The following is an 18434-nucleotide window of genomic DNA, read 5'->3' as shown; positions in this document are numbered from 1 at the left end:
ATCATCATACCATCCACTGGGCCACAGACTAACACATATAGCATAGGCGTACACATATGATAGTGGTCTCCAGTATCTAGCGCTACTCCATTCCCGAGCACCTTCTGACATCAGGGCATGTTAGGGGTAGTCATAGGTTGGAGACTAATGACCTTAGACAGCTTTATGATCCTATAACTGGAACCTCCGCTGACTGCCTGATCCTACATTCGGAGACATGTTGGCAGCAGGTATTACCGTCCTGGCATGACTTTGGTGGCCAAGTCCTAAGTCCAGTCCTGGCGGATGACAAAGCATTCACCATAAAGCCAAGGCCCTAATAATAAATGGTGAACATTTAATAGTTAAAGGGGTTGTCACACTACAGGCAAAGGATAGGGGATAAGTAACAAATCATTGAGGGTCTGACTGCTAATTCCCCCACTGATTAGGGCCTCAAAAGTTCTCCTACTAGTAAATGAAGCGCCAGTGTACTCACCTGATCCATACTCCATACACTTCTATAGGGCTGCCAAAAACCACAGTCTAAGGGCCTGTACACACGGAGTTAACGCGAGCACATTTTAGCATAATACACGTGTATAGAATAAATGTGTAAAGATAACACTCCCATTGATTTCAATGAAATTTTTTACACGTGTATTATGCTAAAATGCGCTGGCGTTAACTCTGTGTGCACGGGCCCTTAGAAGCCCCATAAAAGTGAATGCAGACCTCGGTTATGGAAGTGCACTAACAGTTCATGGACATGGACGATGCAGGGGGACTTTGGGGCCCCAATTCCTCTGGGGGTCTCAGCGGTCTACACCCAACCCCCCTGGAGCAATCTGACGCTAAGTGTCTAGCCCTTTATTCTATCTGCACGGCGCAGGTGCCGTCCACTATGGAGATCCTGTCTGTATACCCTATAGGGGGATGTAGATGTCACATATGTGGTCTCTAGAAAGCCGCTAAGCTTTGCTGGGAGTTGTAGTGTCCGGACCGGTCGCTGACCCCACCTGACTAGACCTCCAACCACATTATAAGTTTGAGGCCACAATTGTTGCCCACTATTTGTATAGTGCAGACGACTACTTCCACAGATAACACAGCTAAGGTTGTGAGTTATACACACAGCCATGAAGACTATCGCCCAATCCTTTACAATCGGATCGGGCGATAATCATCGCTCGCCAATGTCTATTAGCACACAGCTCCGGCATGTCTATTAGCACACGGCCTCCTGTCTCGCGCAGGACTGCCCCAGCAATGACACATTACGCCACATTCACTGCCCCCTCCACCCGGAGGCCCCGGAGCTGCACTGCCGGAAGTGTCGTAAAAGCGAGGCGGAAACGCTGCGTCCTGACTGCCGGCGGCGGCGGCTTCCCTTTACGGCCGCGGGTGAGCAGCGCTCCGGATAGAGTGTGGGTCAGTTCCCCGGCCAGGCTGGGGGTGGGCAGTGATGAGGGGCCGGGCTGGGTCTCTATAACGCGGCCGTTTCTCTCTCCTCAGGATGGCTGACGCACCGTCTGGGCCTAGCGTGCTCTCCCACTACCCCGGGGCCGGCCTCGCCCTGCCGCCGGGAGACGAGCAAGAGGACGGGGAAGAAGAAGAGGAAGGTCGGTACGAACCCTCCGAGCACCACCGCGGCCATCACCACCACCGCCATCACCAGCAGCTCAACGGCCTCATCAGCCCCGACCTGCGGCACATCAAGGCCCTGAAGAGCAAGCTGCCCCCTCCGCTCAACGATGAACGGACTGCCGCCCCCAACGGACTGGAGCGGCTGCAGGAGCCGGCCCGGGAACAGCATGAGGAGGCGGCGGAGGAGGAGCTGCTGCCCTCCCGCATGGCCGCCTGCAGCCTACACCCCGGGGACGGCTCCATACGATACGTGCGATATGAGTCCGAGCTCCAAATGCCCGATATCATGAGACTGATCACCAAGGACCTGTCCGAGCCCTACTCCATATACACCTACCGATACTTCATCCACAACTGGCCGCAGCTCTGCTTCCTGGTGAGTGATCGGTGACAATCACATCTGACCGATGGAAATCTCATCCCTCAGTCTGGACGACTGTCCTGCACCATATACATAGAATCTGCCTAATAAGTGATCCTTGTTATCCTTCAGAGCTGCACTCCTAATTCTGCCTGCCTCAGAGCTGGAATCTCTCAGCATTCCTTGTTTGGTGAACACTTGGCTGGTGACAGTTCTGGACTGTCTTCAGTATCAAACAAGGCGCACGCTGTGGCTTTGACTGTGACATACCCTGTGCGCCATAGATTGCACTGCGCCTTGTCAGCATGGTACCTAATGGTAGATATGACGCGGGCAGGGTGACTCTACAATCTCTGGCTGCGCACTGTGTAATGGCCAAAGTTGCTTTGTAGCCTAATAGACGCTAAGTATTTAGAAGCAAGCTTGTTGACTGTTTCCAGCATCAACATCAGAATTGTGACTGCAGCTCTGGGCTATCGAGCTGGGATTACTCAGGATCAATACAAGGTGCTTGGGTGGCAACCAGGACAGACACTTGTCACTTAAGGTGCTTTCATAGCTGCATAGGATAGGTCATCATAACTTGATCTGTAAGGGTCAGACATCCGGACCCAGCACAGATCAACTGCTTCAGCCAAACCCAAGTCCTGGAAGCTGCTAGTGGATGAGCGGTGAGTTCCAGGTAATAGGAGCGGTGCTGCAGATCCCGGGATACACTGCTGTATAGTGAATGGGGCTGCATGAACTCCTGGAAGCTGCTGCATCTGGTGATCTATAAAGGTCCAGGTGTTGGACCCCAATAGATAGTACACTGATGACCGGTCCGGTGGCTAGGGTATAAGTATGAAAAAATCAATTTCGGGCCAAAAAACTCCATGAAGTCAGTTGTGTCTATTAGGATCTATTGTGACAAATCGTGCAGAGCTTGTGGCTTCAGGTGTGAATGGAGCCTTTCTGATCTGTGGTTATAGACATATCTATAAGTTATGTGGGATGTTACTGTAATAGGGTTTGTATTACATTATTGCAGTAGGTGTAACACTGAACAATATGGCCGCTTCTAATACACTTTTCCTGAATGTAAATTGCCCCCATGATGCAGTCTGTGGCCGTATTTAACAGGTCATGTAACTGCATTCTCTAATGGTTCCAATATTGATTGTGGTGACACTAGCGTCATTGGAAGTGTGTTCATATAACCTCACGTTGCTGCAGTTTTATTACTACAGAGGGGTGATGGCCAGTTCTGTTGCATAGGGGTGACCTAGGTTTGGTTGTTAAATGGATCCCACTGAGTTTTTTCACATTCTTTTTTCTTATCTGTAAATGAAAAATACTTCACAGGTCCTAATTCCTCTGACAGCTGGGGGTTTGCCACACTGCATCATGCACAAAACCTCTTGGAGGTAATCAGACTGGAATACAGTCTCCTACTCCTCCAAGGCTATATTGTAGTAAACAGGCGCTATTAACATGTTTGAGGCTAACCTGATCTGTCTCTTGCAGTGTTACCGCCCACTTGGTCATTACACCCTAATTTGTATGAACACTAAAGCTGAGTTCACACGGGGTATTTTGGTCAGGATGTTGAGGCGGAATCCACCTCAACATCCTGATCCAAAAAAACGGCTCCCATTGAAATCAATGGGAGCCAGTCAGGTGTTTTTTTTTTTCCGGAAGCCGGTTTGTTCCGGCTCCTGGAAAAAGAAGCGAGATGCTCAATTCTTCAGGTGGATTCGCCTCGCGATTCGGCCTGAAGACTCTCCCAACTAGGCCCATTCATTGGGCCTAATCCAGAAAGAGTGCGCGACTGGATGCCGGTGCAGTGCACTGGCATTCTGTCAAGGCTACCCGTATTTTGGATCGGAACCTAAGGCAGCCTTCGCCTCAGGTTCCGGTCCGAAATACCCCGTGTGAACTTACCCATAGGCTACAATCACATCAGGGTGGAGACTCCACCACAGTGTCTGCATGAAATCGGCGGGCAAGAGTCCTACACACACAGCTTTTTTTATGCACCTTCAGTTTAAATCAACAGACCCCATTATAGTCAGTGAGGTCTATCGGGCTTCATATCTGACTATTTTAGCGGTCTGCTGTTTTGGACCAAACAACAGACAGCTGACGTCTGTGTGACCCTAGTACAAAGAGCCTGTATCTATGTAATGTCCGAAAGATTTGGCTAAACAAAACACTCGGGGTGACCGTGCCTGTCACATGTTTTATATCATCTGCTGACTGATCCTCTTCAAAAATCTACAACATGGTGGGATGTGGATTAGCAAGTGGGGCCAGTCTATGGCTTCTCCATGCTTAATCTGTACCAATAATAGGTGGGATATTAAAATCTATCTTTTAAAGCACTTTTTCACCATCACTTACCCATTCACTTACATTAGCTGAGGAATGTTAGCCATTTGTGTTAGTATTAAGGTTCAGAATCTACATCTAATTCCTGAATCCTCAATGTGTGAACATGGCCTTATACATGAGCAGCAGAACGCTAAATGCTGCATATATCAGACATATATGATACATGTATTGACTCACAGGGGTTTGTCTAGTCAGGATACAATTGTAGCAGACACTCCACAGTGAGACTAATGGAAACTGGTTACTGACTGCAAGCAGATCTTAGAAATGTGAGGAAATAAAACCCACTGGAGCAAATGTATTAAGACTGGTGTATTATATACACTAGTTTCTAACATTTGCAGATTGTTGTGAGTGTATTAAGATGTGAGGCACACTAAGGCAAACGTTCACTTCAATATCATCCCTGGATGCCAGTTCTCTTCTACATATGAAGAGAATTACTCCCCCCTAAAATATAGTATATTAGAAGGTTGCGGGACATGTTAGATTACATCTTGTATACAAACAACTGATTAAGGTTGAGGCCCCACGTTGCATAGAAACAGCTTTTTTGTTATTGTTGCAGGTTTTACTGCGTTTTTATGAGTGGATTGAGCAGAAAGGAGAAGTATAAGAGCTTCCTATACATTTTCCCTTTCATTTTGAAGGCTCCATAAATCGCAAAATCTGCAACAAATAAGCTGCATTTCCACAATGTGGGACTTGAGCCTCCAATGGTTTTCTGGGACTTTTCTATTGATAACCTATCCTTACGATAGGTCATCAGTATGTGCTAGCACCCAGGACCTTGGAAGGAGATGTGACCTTTACTCCAGTCTGATAATGCCATGTTCATGGGTCACATGATACAGCAACCCTTCTGCTTCTTCTAAGTGAATGGGACTGACCTGTAATACCAAGCACAGCCCCTACAATATTACAGGCATGGTCCTTGCTATTCAGTGAAGAGCTGCAGTGCTCCCCCAAGTGTTGCAGCCTCCTCAGCACGCTGATATGTGGGGGTCCCAAGTGTTCAATCCCCACAGATCACTTATTGATCTCCTAGTCAATATGTCCTGAAAAACCCCTGTAACCCAGTCAATGGCAGCAGATTGGTAGCTGGCTGTCTTGTCATTTTTAAGTCTGTTACAGGGAACAAAAAAATCCCCACAAATCTCCAAAAAACCCTTTCCTTCTTGTTCCGCAGTATTTACTGGTGTAAAACTAGGGGTCAAGGAACTTGAATGCGGAATATGTATACCGACAGCTAGTGTTTCCACGTAGGTCAAGTTACATTATAGGGTTGTCTGGTCTCAGACATGTACAGGGAGCATTTACAGCAACTTTTTGTCTTACTGGATAACAACCTTAAAGAAAAAAAGGCTCCCCGTTACTTGGTTCTGTCTACCTGGTCTCCAGCGCCACACTCAGCAAATGGGTGTAAATGCCTGCTCGGCTAGCCAACCATAGTGACCATATTTCAGCTTATGGACAGAAACTTTTTGGTTGCCGTGACCCTGTCCAGCCACTATAACTAGTCAGTGGCATCCCCGTGTAAGATCACCTAGTAGAAAGATGCGTCATGTAGACCTCTTGTCTTTGCTTAGCACATAGTTATAACCACACATAATAGCTGTCCCCATTGCATGGTTGGGATAGCTACTTTCAAGAAATCCACAATGTAAGGCTGCCAAATGCTTCCCTGACACTTGAGCTATTCATTCCTGTCATCAGCTGTACAATGTGAACACGCAGATGCCATGCTGCCTCTGTCATACTAAGGGTGGCATGTCTGACCCACCAGCAATATGAATGCTTCTATAAACTACCAGCAAGCAGAGGTTTTGAAAATGGAGACAAAGGCAATTGCAAATTGTTAGAAATCGCTTAACTTTTTACTGTTACTTTGATATATCTTAGCACCGCATTACTTTACCTGATCATCAAGAGATCTGATCTCTAAGCAGTTTTCCCCATGGGTGATTTTGATTGAAATTGACATATAATCTGTCCTTTGTAGGTTTTAATCTATAGCATAGCTGTTTTTAGCCTTGAGAATAACATGAATGGTGCCCTAACCCTTAAAGAGGTTGTTCTGAATATCGGCTTTTATATCATTCAACGATGGGGGCCGTGCACCGATCAACTGTACGCAGCCGCTTCTAATGCCTATACAGAAAACAGAGCCAGATGTAGATAGCCCTGGTCCCTTAATAGTGGTTGGGGGGCTGTACTACAGCTCAGCTCTCATTGAAGCCAACTGCTTCCATCCTTGTAAAGTAGCGGTCCCATACTGTGTGGGTCTGCCTAACTGTTTCCCTTCGATTAGATATTTTTGGCCCCCATAGACTATTATGGGGTCTGTGTGGTTTCCACAGGAAATATTCAGAGAGACAAGTGATGCTTGCAGGATTTTTCTCTCTGCATGTTTCCTATGGAAACCACACGGACCCCTTTATAGTCTAGGGCTCGTGGGTTTCCTTAGGTAACCGCTTTTTAATGTGTATAAGTTTCTGTTCTGGGGGTCCCCAACCAAACTTCCCGAACGCAGATATAAACTGGGCCTTAGATGTGTGATGCCGATAGCAGTCCAATGTGAAGTTGTTCTTGGGTTGCTGTGGGCGGTAAGGCCATTTATACTGACAGCTATTTTTGAGGTGCTTTTTGGTTTCCATTGGAGCACAGAAGTGTGAAGGAGGTCACAGCTCAACCTCCGGCCACTAGACACAGTCATGTTTGGGATTTCTTTGGAGTAACTTGATTCCAGAATATGAAGAAGGGGCAGAAGGTGGACGCGCAGTAATGCAATGTACACACTGCACACTCTATTTTCAGAGCTGTATAATAAAGGAATGCCATTGCAGGATGTGTTTTCATGTGGCCGGTGCTCTTTATAGAAGAGTACAGAGTATAACGTAATGCTGCTAGATGGGGGACAAACTTGTCTAAACCTGTGCACTCCTCGTCTGTTCCCTGTGCACTCCTTATATACTACCTCTGGTTAGTAATGTGTGGGCATGGTGCCTTCCAGCTGGGTGGAGTAAACACATGGCTATCATTTTTCACTTTTGAGCATCTTGCCAGACAGATGGAAAGCGGTGCACAGTATCACAATGACAGCGACACTTGTGATCTCACTTTTACAGGGAGCAATGGGTTGTGAAACATTGCAATGATATCCATTTCATCCTTAAAGGGTTATTACCAGCCTGACAAATGGCTGCAGAGGTCAGAATGACTGCTTCCAAGTTCTGACCCCTAGAGCGGTACTTATATGGCTGAGCAGTACTGCTCTGTGCAGTTCCCATAAATCCCCTACAGAAGAATAGGAGCTATGGGGCCAGGAGCAATTATTTCAATAACCCTTTAATCCATCTGTATCTTATATTGTAGTCCAAACACTATATACTTTATAGCTCTCGGGAATCTGTCTTGACCTTTCCCCCCCCCCTCTCTCATCTGTTGGAGGGGCCTAAAATGAGAGAGGCCTCAGTAACCTCTATTCTGTGCCATACCATCATATCTTATTAGTCTGAACTATATATCATAGATGTGTTTTCTCTGCTTGAGCTGGCCGTACATCGACTATTTTGGTTTAGCCATTGACAGCTTTTTGTGACACAAATGAGCATGACAGATGACGATGGATGGTTGTCCAATATGTCACACAGGTGATCTGCTGTATGGGATTGGATTGGATTGGTGGTTGTTAGAAAAGTTTTTCCTTTCTGAGCAGTAGACCTGCATCCCATGAAAGGAAGCCCAGGCCCCAGATCACAGAAGAGATCTATCAGGTAACTTATAATATTGATGTCCAAGGGGAAATGGCAAGATGGCAGCACCATGTCTCCATCTGTACACAAATGTGTTGCTAGTGAATTCTCTGCAGCATTGCTTAGTCTTGGTTTAAGGACCCGCACATTCCTCCTCCTCCTCCTCCTGTCATTCTGTTCCTTGCTATAGAAGTCATAGTCTTTGGAGCTAGCAGCAGTATCAGCATCAGGCCAATTCTTTAAGGTGATGTACATGTGTGTCAGACGTTCATGTTGTGGATTCCATAATATAGTGTACCACAAAGTGAGTGAAGTTCTACAAACCCTCAACATGTAGCCAGAAGAAAACCTCCATGTATTTTATGATGTGGACTGTTCTGTACAATCCTTTCTCTTGACCTCAGACTTTTCTACCATGTATCAGTCTGCAGTTCAGGTTCTGAGCTCATGTGCAATTTCCTAGTCTGGATACAATGTAGCAAACCCTCAGCTTTGCACTTAATCCTTATCATCCAGCAGATCATGAACTTGGGTAAGAATTGAAACACAAAGTATAGTAGAACAATTCATGATTTACACTTTTTCTTTCTTAAATCTTCTTTACAGTCGCGGTTCCTATATCTGTTTGTATTTAACCATAACATCAGTTTGTAGAAGGTGACAACCGAAGCCTCCACCTTTAGGAGCAGCACTATGTCGCCTTCCACTTAGGCCCAGTTCGCATCTGCATTCAGGGATTCCGTTCCCCTCTCCGTATGACAAGCGCTGCAAGCAGCACTTTTCTCTCCGCACCACATGGACCCCATTATAGTCTATGGGGTGGTGGGTTTCTTTAGATAACCACCTTTTTTATGCGGATACGTTTTCATTGAGGCGGACTCTTTGAACACAGATGTGAACCAGGCCCAATCTGTACATGCTAGTCCTGTGTATATACCTTGCACTTTGCTTTGTTTTCCAGGCTATGGTAGAAGAAGAGTGTGTAGGTGCCATTGTCTGCAAGTTGGATATGCATAAAAAGATGTTTCGAAGAGGTTATATAGCCATGTTAGCTGTGGACTCCAAGTATAGAAGGGCGGGCATTGGTAAGACTTTATTTGCCACATAATTGGAATTGCTGTGCCTCTTGTACTTACTTCTCTACTCCGTTCTGTTAGAAGTTCTGGACAGCTGTGACCTCAGAAATATTACACACTATTATTTACCCTGGATCTCATCCCAAGCTATATTCTTGTGAGAGGATTAGCTCACAGAACTTTTATCCCTCTAACAATTGGCAGCAGTTGTCTTAGTGGGATTATGGGAAGATGGGCTGAAAGGAGTTTTTGGAAAAAGCGGAATCCTGCTTTTTCTGAAGTTTCACAAGTAAAGATCTACATTGTATATCAAGGCTCTGCTAACATCTCGTTTTGGCCGCTTTCAGAAGTATTCTCAGGGGAATCTCCCACTATAGATTTTTAGTGGTGAGTTGCATTGTATCCTATTGTGTAGGTATATAGGGGAATATATCCCCCATAGGATATAATTGTTATAAGAACAAAATGGCATAGCCTAGGTGGGGGGGGGGGGGGTCTATGAACACATTGGTGGTGAATGTGAGGCTTTACCGCTGCCATGTAAGAAAACAAGATCTGATCAGAGCCTATCTTTACAGATACTTTACTGTCTCTTATCATATTCGAATTGCTTCACATAGTCTAAGTTACTTCCAAAATGTTGCTAGTTCCTGTGGAAAGTGGACAGCAGTTGGGTGCCACCATTATACAGACATGTGATGTGGGGGCAGCTTAAGGCTAAGGCTGTAGGTTATGTAAAAGCTCTTTTTGAGCCAAAGCCAGGAGTGGATTTAGCAGAGGGAAGAGGTATAAGCGATTCCTTTATATTTCCCTTTCCTCTTGAAACCACTCCTGGCTTTGGCTCAACAAACCATTTGCTCAATAATAAAGACTATGATTAAGTCGTGTCCTCTGGAATAAATCCACGGGTGGTTTGCTATACACCCTGTCTGCTGCCCCCCTTCTTGGTGTTTTGGACTGAATTGGAATAAGCCCTCTTCATCTGTATTAAGTGCTTTCACAGCAGGGATTGTAATAAAATATTGCCAGGATATTGTCCGGATCCGACTTCTAAGATCTTTGAGATCACAAGGATGAAGGCACTGCAGTGTACCTGGGCATGTTATATACTATTACAAGGCTGTCGTTGAGCCAAGTTCAGCGCACTTTTAGTTTTGCTGGGATCTTCCCAAGTTGTAGAGAGATCCTACTACTGTCAAGGAGAGTTGTCTTACAGTTTAGTGTCATTGGAGGGGGCCCCTTTGACAAATTATCAGTAGCCAAAACTAACATTACCAATATCTCTGCAGTGGAAGGAAAACTGGAAGTGCGCTGAATTCAGTACACCCATGGCTTTATAATGGTATAACATGCCCAATGATTGTTATCCAGGGACTATCTCCAAACTTCTGAGAATCCCAAGATTTGGCCCAGATAGAAGCTAGGGAACGTGGTTTTTAAACTGTCCTTGGCTATCTTCTTTAAAGAATTATTCCAGACAGAAACATTTATTACTTATCAACTGTTGTGGTGGGGGCCTGATCTCTTCAGAATGGAGGAACCTGGTCTTTGGTTCGTTCTTGGAGAGTTTAGCTGGAGCGTATGACCCTTAGAGCTTGTTTCTGGTTCAGTCAGCGCCATGTGGATAGGTGAGAAATACTTCTATCTGGAATATTCCTTTTAGCATTGGGGGCCCTTTAGTTCTGCCCTATAAGTCTGACCACAATATCACTGCCCTAGACTGCTGAGTGCAGTGACCTGTAAGCAAAGCCTGATGGGGAGGACCATAGTACAGCGGTTGTAGGTTGGACAGGCAAGTTTGTGCATAATAAATGAGTTCACATATATATCCAGAACCCCTCCATATCTTGAAATCTTTGTTTGCCTTGAAAGAGTACTAACTAGGAATCTGTCTCTCATTTGCAGGTACAAATTTGGTTAAGAAAGCTATTTATGCCATGGTTGAAGGGGATTGTGATGAGGTAATGAATGAATTTCTCTGTGTAATTTCCAGTTTATCAAGTGTATGAAAGCTCATAAGTGTATATTGGCCAACATTGCATTCACTTTGAAATGGCACATTTGGACATTTTTAGAGACCTGACAATGGATATTACCTTTGGGTTTATGGGTTAATTGTCCTACTTGAGTAAAAATAATGAAAAACAGTCGCTTAAAGGGGCTCTATCAGCAAAATCATGCTGATAGAGCCCCACATATGCGTGAATAGCCTTTAAAAAGGCTATTCAGGCACCGTAAATGTTATATTAAACTACCCCCCAGTTTTAAAATAATACCCTAAAAAAGAATGTGATCAACTTACTCATCGTAGACGCTGGGCGGGCATTCAGGGCGTGTCTTCTTCATCTACGCCTCTTCTTCCTCCGACGTCCTCCGGTCCCGTCTTCCTCCGGCGCTCGTGAACAGACACTGATATAAAAAAAAAAAAAAAAAATGGCCTGGGCGCCTGTGCAGTAGCATGCAGCTTCTACTACGGCTACTGCGCAGGCGCCCAGGCCATTTTTTTTATATCCGTGTCCGCTCGCGAGCGCCGGAGGAGGACGGGACTGGAGGAAGAAGAGGCGTGGATGAAGAAGACGGTGCACCCTGAATGCCCGCCCAGCGTGCACGATCCGTAAGTAGATAACATTCTTTTTTAGGTTTCTATTTTAAAACGGGGGGGTAGTTTAATATAACATTTACAGTGCCTGAATAGCCTTTTTAAAGGCTATTCAAGCATATGTGGGGCTCTATCAGCATGATTTTGCTGATAGAGCCCCTTTAAGTTCACATGCACTGAGGAAGGCTGTATGGCAGAACATGGTGTCCCTCTTAATGTCAGGGCAGGTTCACACCAGTGCCCAGTCTCCGCTTTCAGGTTTCCATCTTCTGCCTGAGAAACTGGACAGGAGACGTAAACCGGCAGTCACTTTTCAAACCCATTCATTTGAATGGTTTTGCAAAGTGTCCGCCCGTGAGAGTCTTCTGGTCTCCGCTGTGAACTATTTTTTTTTTTTTTTTACCGGACACAAAGTCTTTGGACCTTGTGTCTGATTAAAAAACAAAACTGTTTCGCTCACAGGCGGACACTGACTGCCGGGTTTCCGTCTCCTGTCGGCAGAAGACGGAAACCCACAAAGCGGAGACCGGACGCAGGTGTGAACCCGCCCTCAGCTGTAAAGCTGTATGCACTCTGTTCCGCTATTTGGAGGGCTGCCCAGCACCATATTGTGGAATTATGTATAAGGTTATGTGGGGAGTGCATTTATAATACTCCATCCCATGGTACTTAGTCATTTCTTTCCTGTCATATTCTTATGGAATGTGATAGGGAAACCCTTGTATGAAATCAATGATATGTAGAGTAACAGTAGGGCTCAGACTTCTATGGGCACTGGTACTATGAAACTCACAGGCTACATGGAGCTGTTGTATGACCACAGCTAACTATGCACCAAAGTTATGCAATCAATGTAGATGGGTATAAAATACAACTATGTGTAATTTGACAATATATGAAGTTGTTTCAATTGCTTAAAGACCTTTCATGACTTTGGGCACAGGCAGTTCTATATACTGCTGGAAAGCCGACAGAGCTCTGAGTTCAGCACACTGTCGGCTTTCCTGATCTGTGCCCCAGGTAAAGAGCTAGCGGTGTCTGTACCGTAGCTCTTTACAGTCAGAAGGGCGTTTCTGACAGTCTGTCAGGTACTCCTTCTCCACAGCAGCGCCTATCGCGCTGCACAGTATGAGTGGGGAGGAACAGTGCTATAGGCGCTGCTGTGGAAAAGGGCGTCCCTGACTGACTGTTAGAAACGCCCTTCTGACTGTAAAGAGCTACGGTACAGACAACGCTAGCTCTTCACCCGGGGCACAGATCCGGAAAAACTGACACTGTGCTGAATTCAGCGTACTGTTGGCTTTCCAGCAATATATAGAACTGCCTGTGCCCCAATCCATGAAAGGTCCCCTTTAAATCTGCTGTTGTACATCTTATGGGGGGATTTTGGACTGAGACCTCTATCTGTTGTCTAGGTGCTTATGTCAATGACTAGGATATGTTGGAATCAATCTATGATAGATTGTTAGGGTAAGTTCACACAGGGTTTTTTGGTCAGGATTTTGAGGCCATATCCGCCTCAAAATCCTGACCAAAAAGACGACTCCCATTGAAATCAATGGGAGCCAGTCAGTTTTTGTTTTTTTTTCCTGGGAGCTGTTTGTTCTGGCTCCCAGAAAAAAAGATGCGACCTGCTCATTCTTTCCGGCGGCGTCGCCTCGCGACATCCGCCTTAAGACACTCCCTCCTGACTAGGCCCTAATCCGGAGCAGAGTGCGCATCTAGTCTCAGCTACCCATATTTTGGAGGCCGCCTCAGGTTCCGGACCAAAAAACCCCATGTGAACTTACCCTTTAGTAGTATTCAACATGCTTTATGGTTGTTTGACTTAGCTGCTGTAAGTTCTTTCTTGTCTTATTACTTCTGCATTATAAATGATTTACTAATGATTTATCAAATTTTTTTTAATTTTATTTTTATAAAGGTTGTCCTGGAAACAGAAATCACAAACAAATCTGCTTTGAAACTTTATGAAAATCTTGGTTTTGTGCGAGATAAACGTCTGTTCAGATACTATTTAAATGGAGTTGATGCACTGCGTCTTAAACTATGGCTGCGTTAAGGCAAGACGGTGGCATCAAGGAACAAATCCCCATACGAGGCTTGTTCAGGACCTCACTACCATGCAGCTCTCTTGTCAGTATCCCATTGCGTGTCGCACTATTTGTTGCACTAAGGCATGGCGCATACATCCTGAATTCAACCGGATTCTTTCTTTCAACATCAAGAAGACTTTAATTTGGTACCAGCAAGATGTGCCAGTTGTTAGCCAAGACATATTCATTCATTTGCAAAATCTACTGACTGTGTTATATTAAATATTTAAAAAAGAAAAAAAAAGCTACAAAGAGGAAAAAAACAAAAAAAATGAACATTTTATCAGAAAACCTATGTGAGAACTGTAATCTTTGGTTCTCAGGGGGGAAAGGAATTACAGCAGCCAATGTAAACTGTCAAATCCTATATTTGTGCTAACATTGCTACCGATCTTGCCATAGTTTTCTGAGAAAGGCAAAAAAAGAAATTTTTGGTTATATTTCTCAGTATTGACTTTTTTTTCCCATTCTTGGTACCTCAGTAGTAAATTCAAGAAAATAAACGCATAAATCCCAATGTTATAAGGTGGGGAAAGTAATTGTGTCTGCCAGTGCCTGTACAATAAAGGATACCCCCATCCCCCCCCTCTCCCCTACACCTTTTCCCCAAGTTAAAATGCATGTTTCCCCCTTTGATACCCTGAACTTTTTCAAAAGAAATCAATCTTTGGTTTTATTTGAAGTTCTGAAAGTTAAATTATTTCAAACTTTTATAATTTTGAAAAACAAATTTTTTTTTTTTTTTGTCCGTGTCGACTGCCTCACTTTTTTGCATTCAAAAAGTGTAAGCGATCTAGGGAACGAAACGAATCATTTAGCTGCTAAGAAAACAAAACTATTAAAATCTATGCTGGTTCTGGATGCACTTTTCTGTAGGCGCTTGGGATTTTAAAAGAAATTATTGTAAATTGGTATGATTTTATTTAAAACAGATGTAGCTCTAAAGAACCGCTCTGCTATATATTTTTTTTTCTTTCTTTTTTTCTTTTTAATAAATTTCTTGTCCTGATTTGACTTTGGCGTTTTCAGCTTTTGCTTCACCTTCTAAATTTTTCGATCCTTTTGCAGTACTTGATCTAGGGGGGAAAAAACCTCAAAATACAATATATTATAATGCAGCTAAATTATTGAATGTTTCCCATGGGGGAGATATTTACTGATGCAGGGTTAATAGACTTATTTTGCATGACTAAATTTTTCCAAAGTTTTTCCTTTTTTGCGTCGTCAGTTTTGTAGGTTTTTTTTTCATATAAATTCCATATGGCAAAAAATACACTTTTTTTAATTCATCCAGTCTTTTTAGATCCTAAAATCTTACATTGGCCTTACTGCTGTATTAAAATTTCTATATCATTTTTGTTTTGTTTTTTTAATATGCAATGTGAAGATCATTTCCCAATACAACGATGTTAGTTTTTTGTTAAAGTTTCATCATACGTCATATTCTGTATATTTTTTTTTCCAGCTGCACTTACTGGCAACAACGTTGGATTAGCTTTAAAAACATCCAGTGAATATAAGCAGAGGTCTCAAAGTCCTGCTACAGTCAGACCCCTGCCGTTCACCTGAACTGAACTCCCCTCACTATAGCGTTGCATAGCAATCTGACACCAATAGTGTTTAAAGGGGCTTTCCAGGCTGTAGTCACTGCAGCTTAGTTTCTATTCAAGTGAATGAGAGCAGATTTCAAAGTAACTTGGGCTAACTAGTACATTGAGAACAGAGCTGTCTGCTCCCTGCTCACTTCTCTGTGTATCAGCTTCTTAAGACTCAATTCATGGGCTGCTGAGTGTCCAACCCCTCCGATCTGATATTCATGACCTATCTGTCATATTTTTAGCCTTGAAAACCCCATTAAGCTAGACATTTGTATTCTCTTCACATCTGCCAGTTTCAGTGGGCCTGTATCACCCCTGATGGCAGATGTTGGGTAGATAAGGATAAAACTATTGGCAGTCGTTTTGTCCCTGGGAAGATGAAGTGTTTGGCAATGGAGCGTTCACACTACCGTTGGTGTCCGCTGCTAATGTCCGTTCAAAATCTTGCACGGACATTAGCAGCGGACACTAGCTGTGTCCGTGACATTTTGCATTGATTTAAATGGACATCGGGTGCGTTCTTTTACAGTCCGTGGGTGTCGTTAAGTGTCCATTCCCAAAGATGTCCGACTTTTCAAGCGGACAGCAAAACCCGACCTGTAGATTTTTGCTGTCCGCTTGAAAAGTCGGACATCTTTGGGAACGGACAGTTAAGGACAGACACGGACAGTAAAAGAACACACCCGATGTCCATTTAAATCAATGCAAAATGTCACGGACACAGCTAGTGTCTGATGCTAATGTCCGCACAAGATTTTGAACGGACATTAGCAGTGGACACTAGCTGTCGGACACCGACGGTAGTGTGAACGCCCCCTAACTGGTTTCTCTTCTCACTCCCCCTAGAGTACTCACTGAGCCGAGCATGCAGGTGCATGGAGGAATTGGAAGAGAAAACTCACCCAGATTAGTTCCTGGTTAATAGCCAGTCTTATAATCCTGGTGCCATACTATGGCTGAACAAAATTTGTATAACAGAGTTGGTAGGAGGAGGCAGTGTGCGTTGCACAGCCTTTGTGACCACACACTGTGTTGCCGTATTTCTGATTTATTCTCTCCTAGAAGCAAGGTTTCTAGAAGAGAAAATGTCCATAATGTCAATTTCAATGGAACTTGTGTGTGAGCCAAGTGTCCTACTTATTGGAAAATCTACATGAACACAGTGTGACTGCCATTGCATCTGTACAGGAAAGTGGGTTTCCAGGTCTTATAAATTGATGAGCTCTTCTTAAGATCGGAAGGGGTCTGACACCCAGACCACCAGCTGTATGAAGAGTCCGCAACCTCTTTAGTACTCACCAAGCACAGTGCGGTGCGTTTGTGTAGTGGCTTTGCTTGGTATCACCACATAACCCATTCACTTGAATGGGACTAAGCTGCGATCAAGCCATGTGATCAATGAATGTGATGCTGCTGGTGCTTCAAACAGCTGATCGGATCTTCCATTGATAACCTTCCCTAAACATTGGTCATAATTGGTTCAATTGATTACTTTTCGAAAACCTGTGTGACAAATGTAAGAATTAAGGACTTGCATAATTGTTTTGTTGTTTTTTATTGGAGGGAAATGTGCTTTTAATAGGGTATCCTATAGCAAAAACTGATCACGGACGTTTTCTAGCGGCATACTTTACTCTAAGTGCATTTCTCCATTTCCAATCTAGTTCTTGCATTTCTGCTATGCTCATTATTCATTTTTATTTGAAGGGTCCTTTTAGGTTATGTTTGGTATATACAATTATTAAAATAAAAAAAAAAACTATATAATTCTGTTCTCTGCTTGTATGTCCAGCTTTGGTTGACCTGTCTCCAATATTGGGTTTGTACTGTATGTCTGTGTCCTAAATAAATCATGAAAACCTATCTCTTCAGCCTTGGCTGAGAGCTTACAATCACCTCCAATATCCAAATTGCATCTCCATCCATGGAAATTACTGTAACGTCTTGGACTTTTTAACACTTGTGGAAACTCACTGCATTTTAACTGTACTTGAAATGCGTTAGGAGGCTGGTCTCTTAAATATCATTTGGTATATTTCATATGATGTTGGACTGATGATTATATGTCGTGTTCTTTTCATCTGCCTTAATCCTTCTCGGTGCAGAACGATCACGGTGCATTGGGCGGTCTTGTCTCGCGGCTCCTCTTCAGCACCGGCATGGTGGATACGTTCTGGTGCTGGAGGAGGCTGTAGAATGCTGCCTTGCAATGTTTTACATGCCATGTTTCGCACTGAAGCTTTAGATACAATTTTAAGTGGGGTTGTTCAATGTGTGAGCTGTAAAATAAAATAATTCTGTTGTTTATGTATTGTGCTCTACATAAGCTTTATGTTCTGTTCTTTCTGTGCACAGGCAAAACTATTACTACAAATGACTTGCTAGTCTTCTGGCTCTAGTTGCCATTATTCCTAGCTCTAGGCCGGGTACCGTAATTTCACGACAGCCAGACAGCCATATTTTGAAGCCAAGTTATGGAGTATAAGTTGAGGGGGTAGCTTCTGTCTGACCATGGCTGTCAGCCATTTATGTAGGAGTCGGTGGGTTGATCTGACTTCACTGCCCTGTTTTGAAGACCAGTGAGCTAGTCCATAATGACTTCACTAACCTCCTTGAGGTTAGAGTCTAGAATACGTTTCCAAAAATCACCCTGCCTCCCAAATGAGGAATTCCAACTCCTTGCACTATCCTGTAGCCCAGTATGAATGGTCTGCTTTCGTGGTGTATCCCCTTTTCTGATAGACAACCGAGCCAAATTGTGATCATCATAGGCCTTGAGCCCTATAAGGCACTATTCAGATTACTGATACAAAAGAGACATGAGTCTACTGAGGGATCTGTGAAAAATTGGTCAAAATGTGACCCGTCCTAAGAATATGGCATGTGAATTATTTTACTGCTGCCATGTGACAATTGTTCAACTTGTTTGTGAGTAGAGTGCAGAGATCCA

General features: G+C 44.0%; 1 protein-coding gene across 2 annotated transcripts; it reads left to right on the top strand.

Annotated features, from left to right (window-relative positions):
- The first annotated feature begins 1309 nt into the window (after positions 1–1309).
- Positions 1310–17791, top strand: NAA30 (N-alpha-acetyltransferase 30, NatC catalytic subunit). 2 transcript variants are annotated; one of them, XM_075282796.1, is made up of 5 exons: positions 1310–1383; positions 1495–2002; positions 9077–9200; positions 11097–11152; positions 13715–17791. In XM_075282796.1, the coding sequence occupies exons 2-5, from the start codon at positions 1496–1498 to the stop codon at positions 13850–13852; spliced, it is 825 nt and encodes a 274-aa protein (XP_075138897.1). In that variant the 5' UTR covers positions 1310–1383; position 1495; the 3' UTR covers positions 13853–17791. The 2 variants fall into 2 exon arrangements, with proteins under 2 accessions (XP_075138897.1, XP_075138896.1); XM_075282795.1 differs by having other exon boundaries at positions 1333–1410.
- The last annotated feature ends 643 nt before the right edge of the window (positions 17792–18434 follow it).

Source organism: Leptodactylus fuscus, chromosome 7 (genome assembly GCF_031893055.1).
Source record: "Leptodactylus fuscus isolate aLepFus1 chromosome 7, aLepFus1.hap2, whole genome shotgun sequence".
Classification (NCBI taxonomy): domain Eukaryota; kingdom Metazoa; phylum Chordata; class Amphibia; order Anura; family Leptodactylidae; genus Leptodactylus; species Leptodactylus fuscus.
Note: the sequence above shows the minus strand (reverse complement) of the source record. Positions and strands in the feature narration are given on the sequence as shown.

What these genes read in the sequence shown, in the direction of transcription:
- NAA30 (XM_075282796.1), top strand. Translation starts at nt 1,496, where the DNA reads ATGGCTGACGCACCGTCTGGGCCTAGCGTGCTCTCCCACTACCCCGGG. An exon ending in GGCCGCAGCTCTGCTTCCTG is followed by an intron (nt 2,003 to 9,076) that starts GTGAGTGATCGG and finishes TTTGTTTTCCAG; the next exon opens with GCTATGGTAGAAGAAGAGTG. An exon ending in GTATAGAAGGGCGGGCATTG is followed by an intron (nt 9,201 to 11,096) that starts GTAAGACTTTAT and finishes TCTCATTTGCAG; the next exon opens with GTACAAATTTGGTTAAGAAA.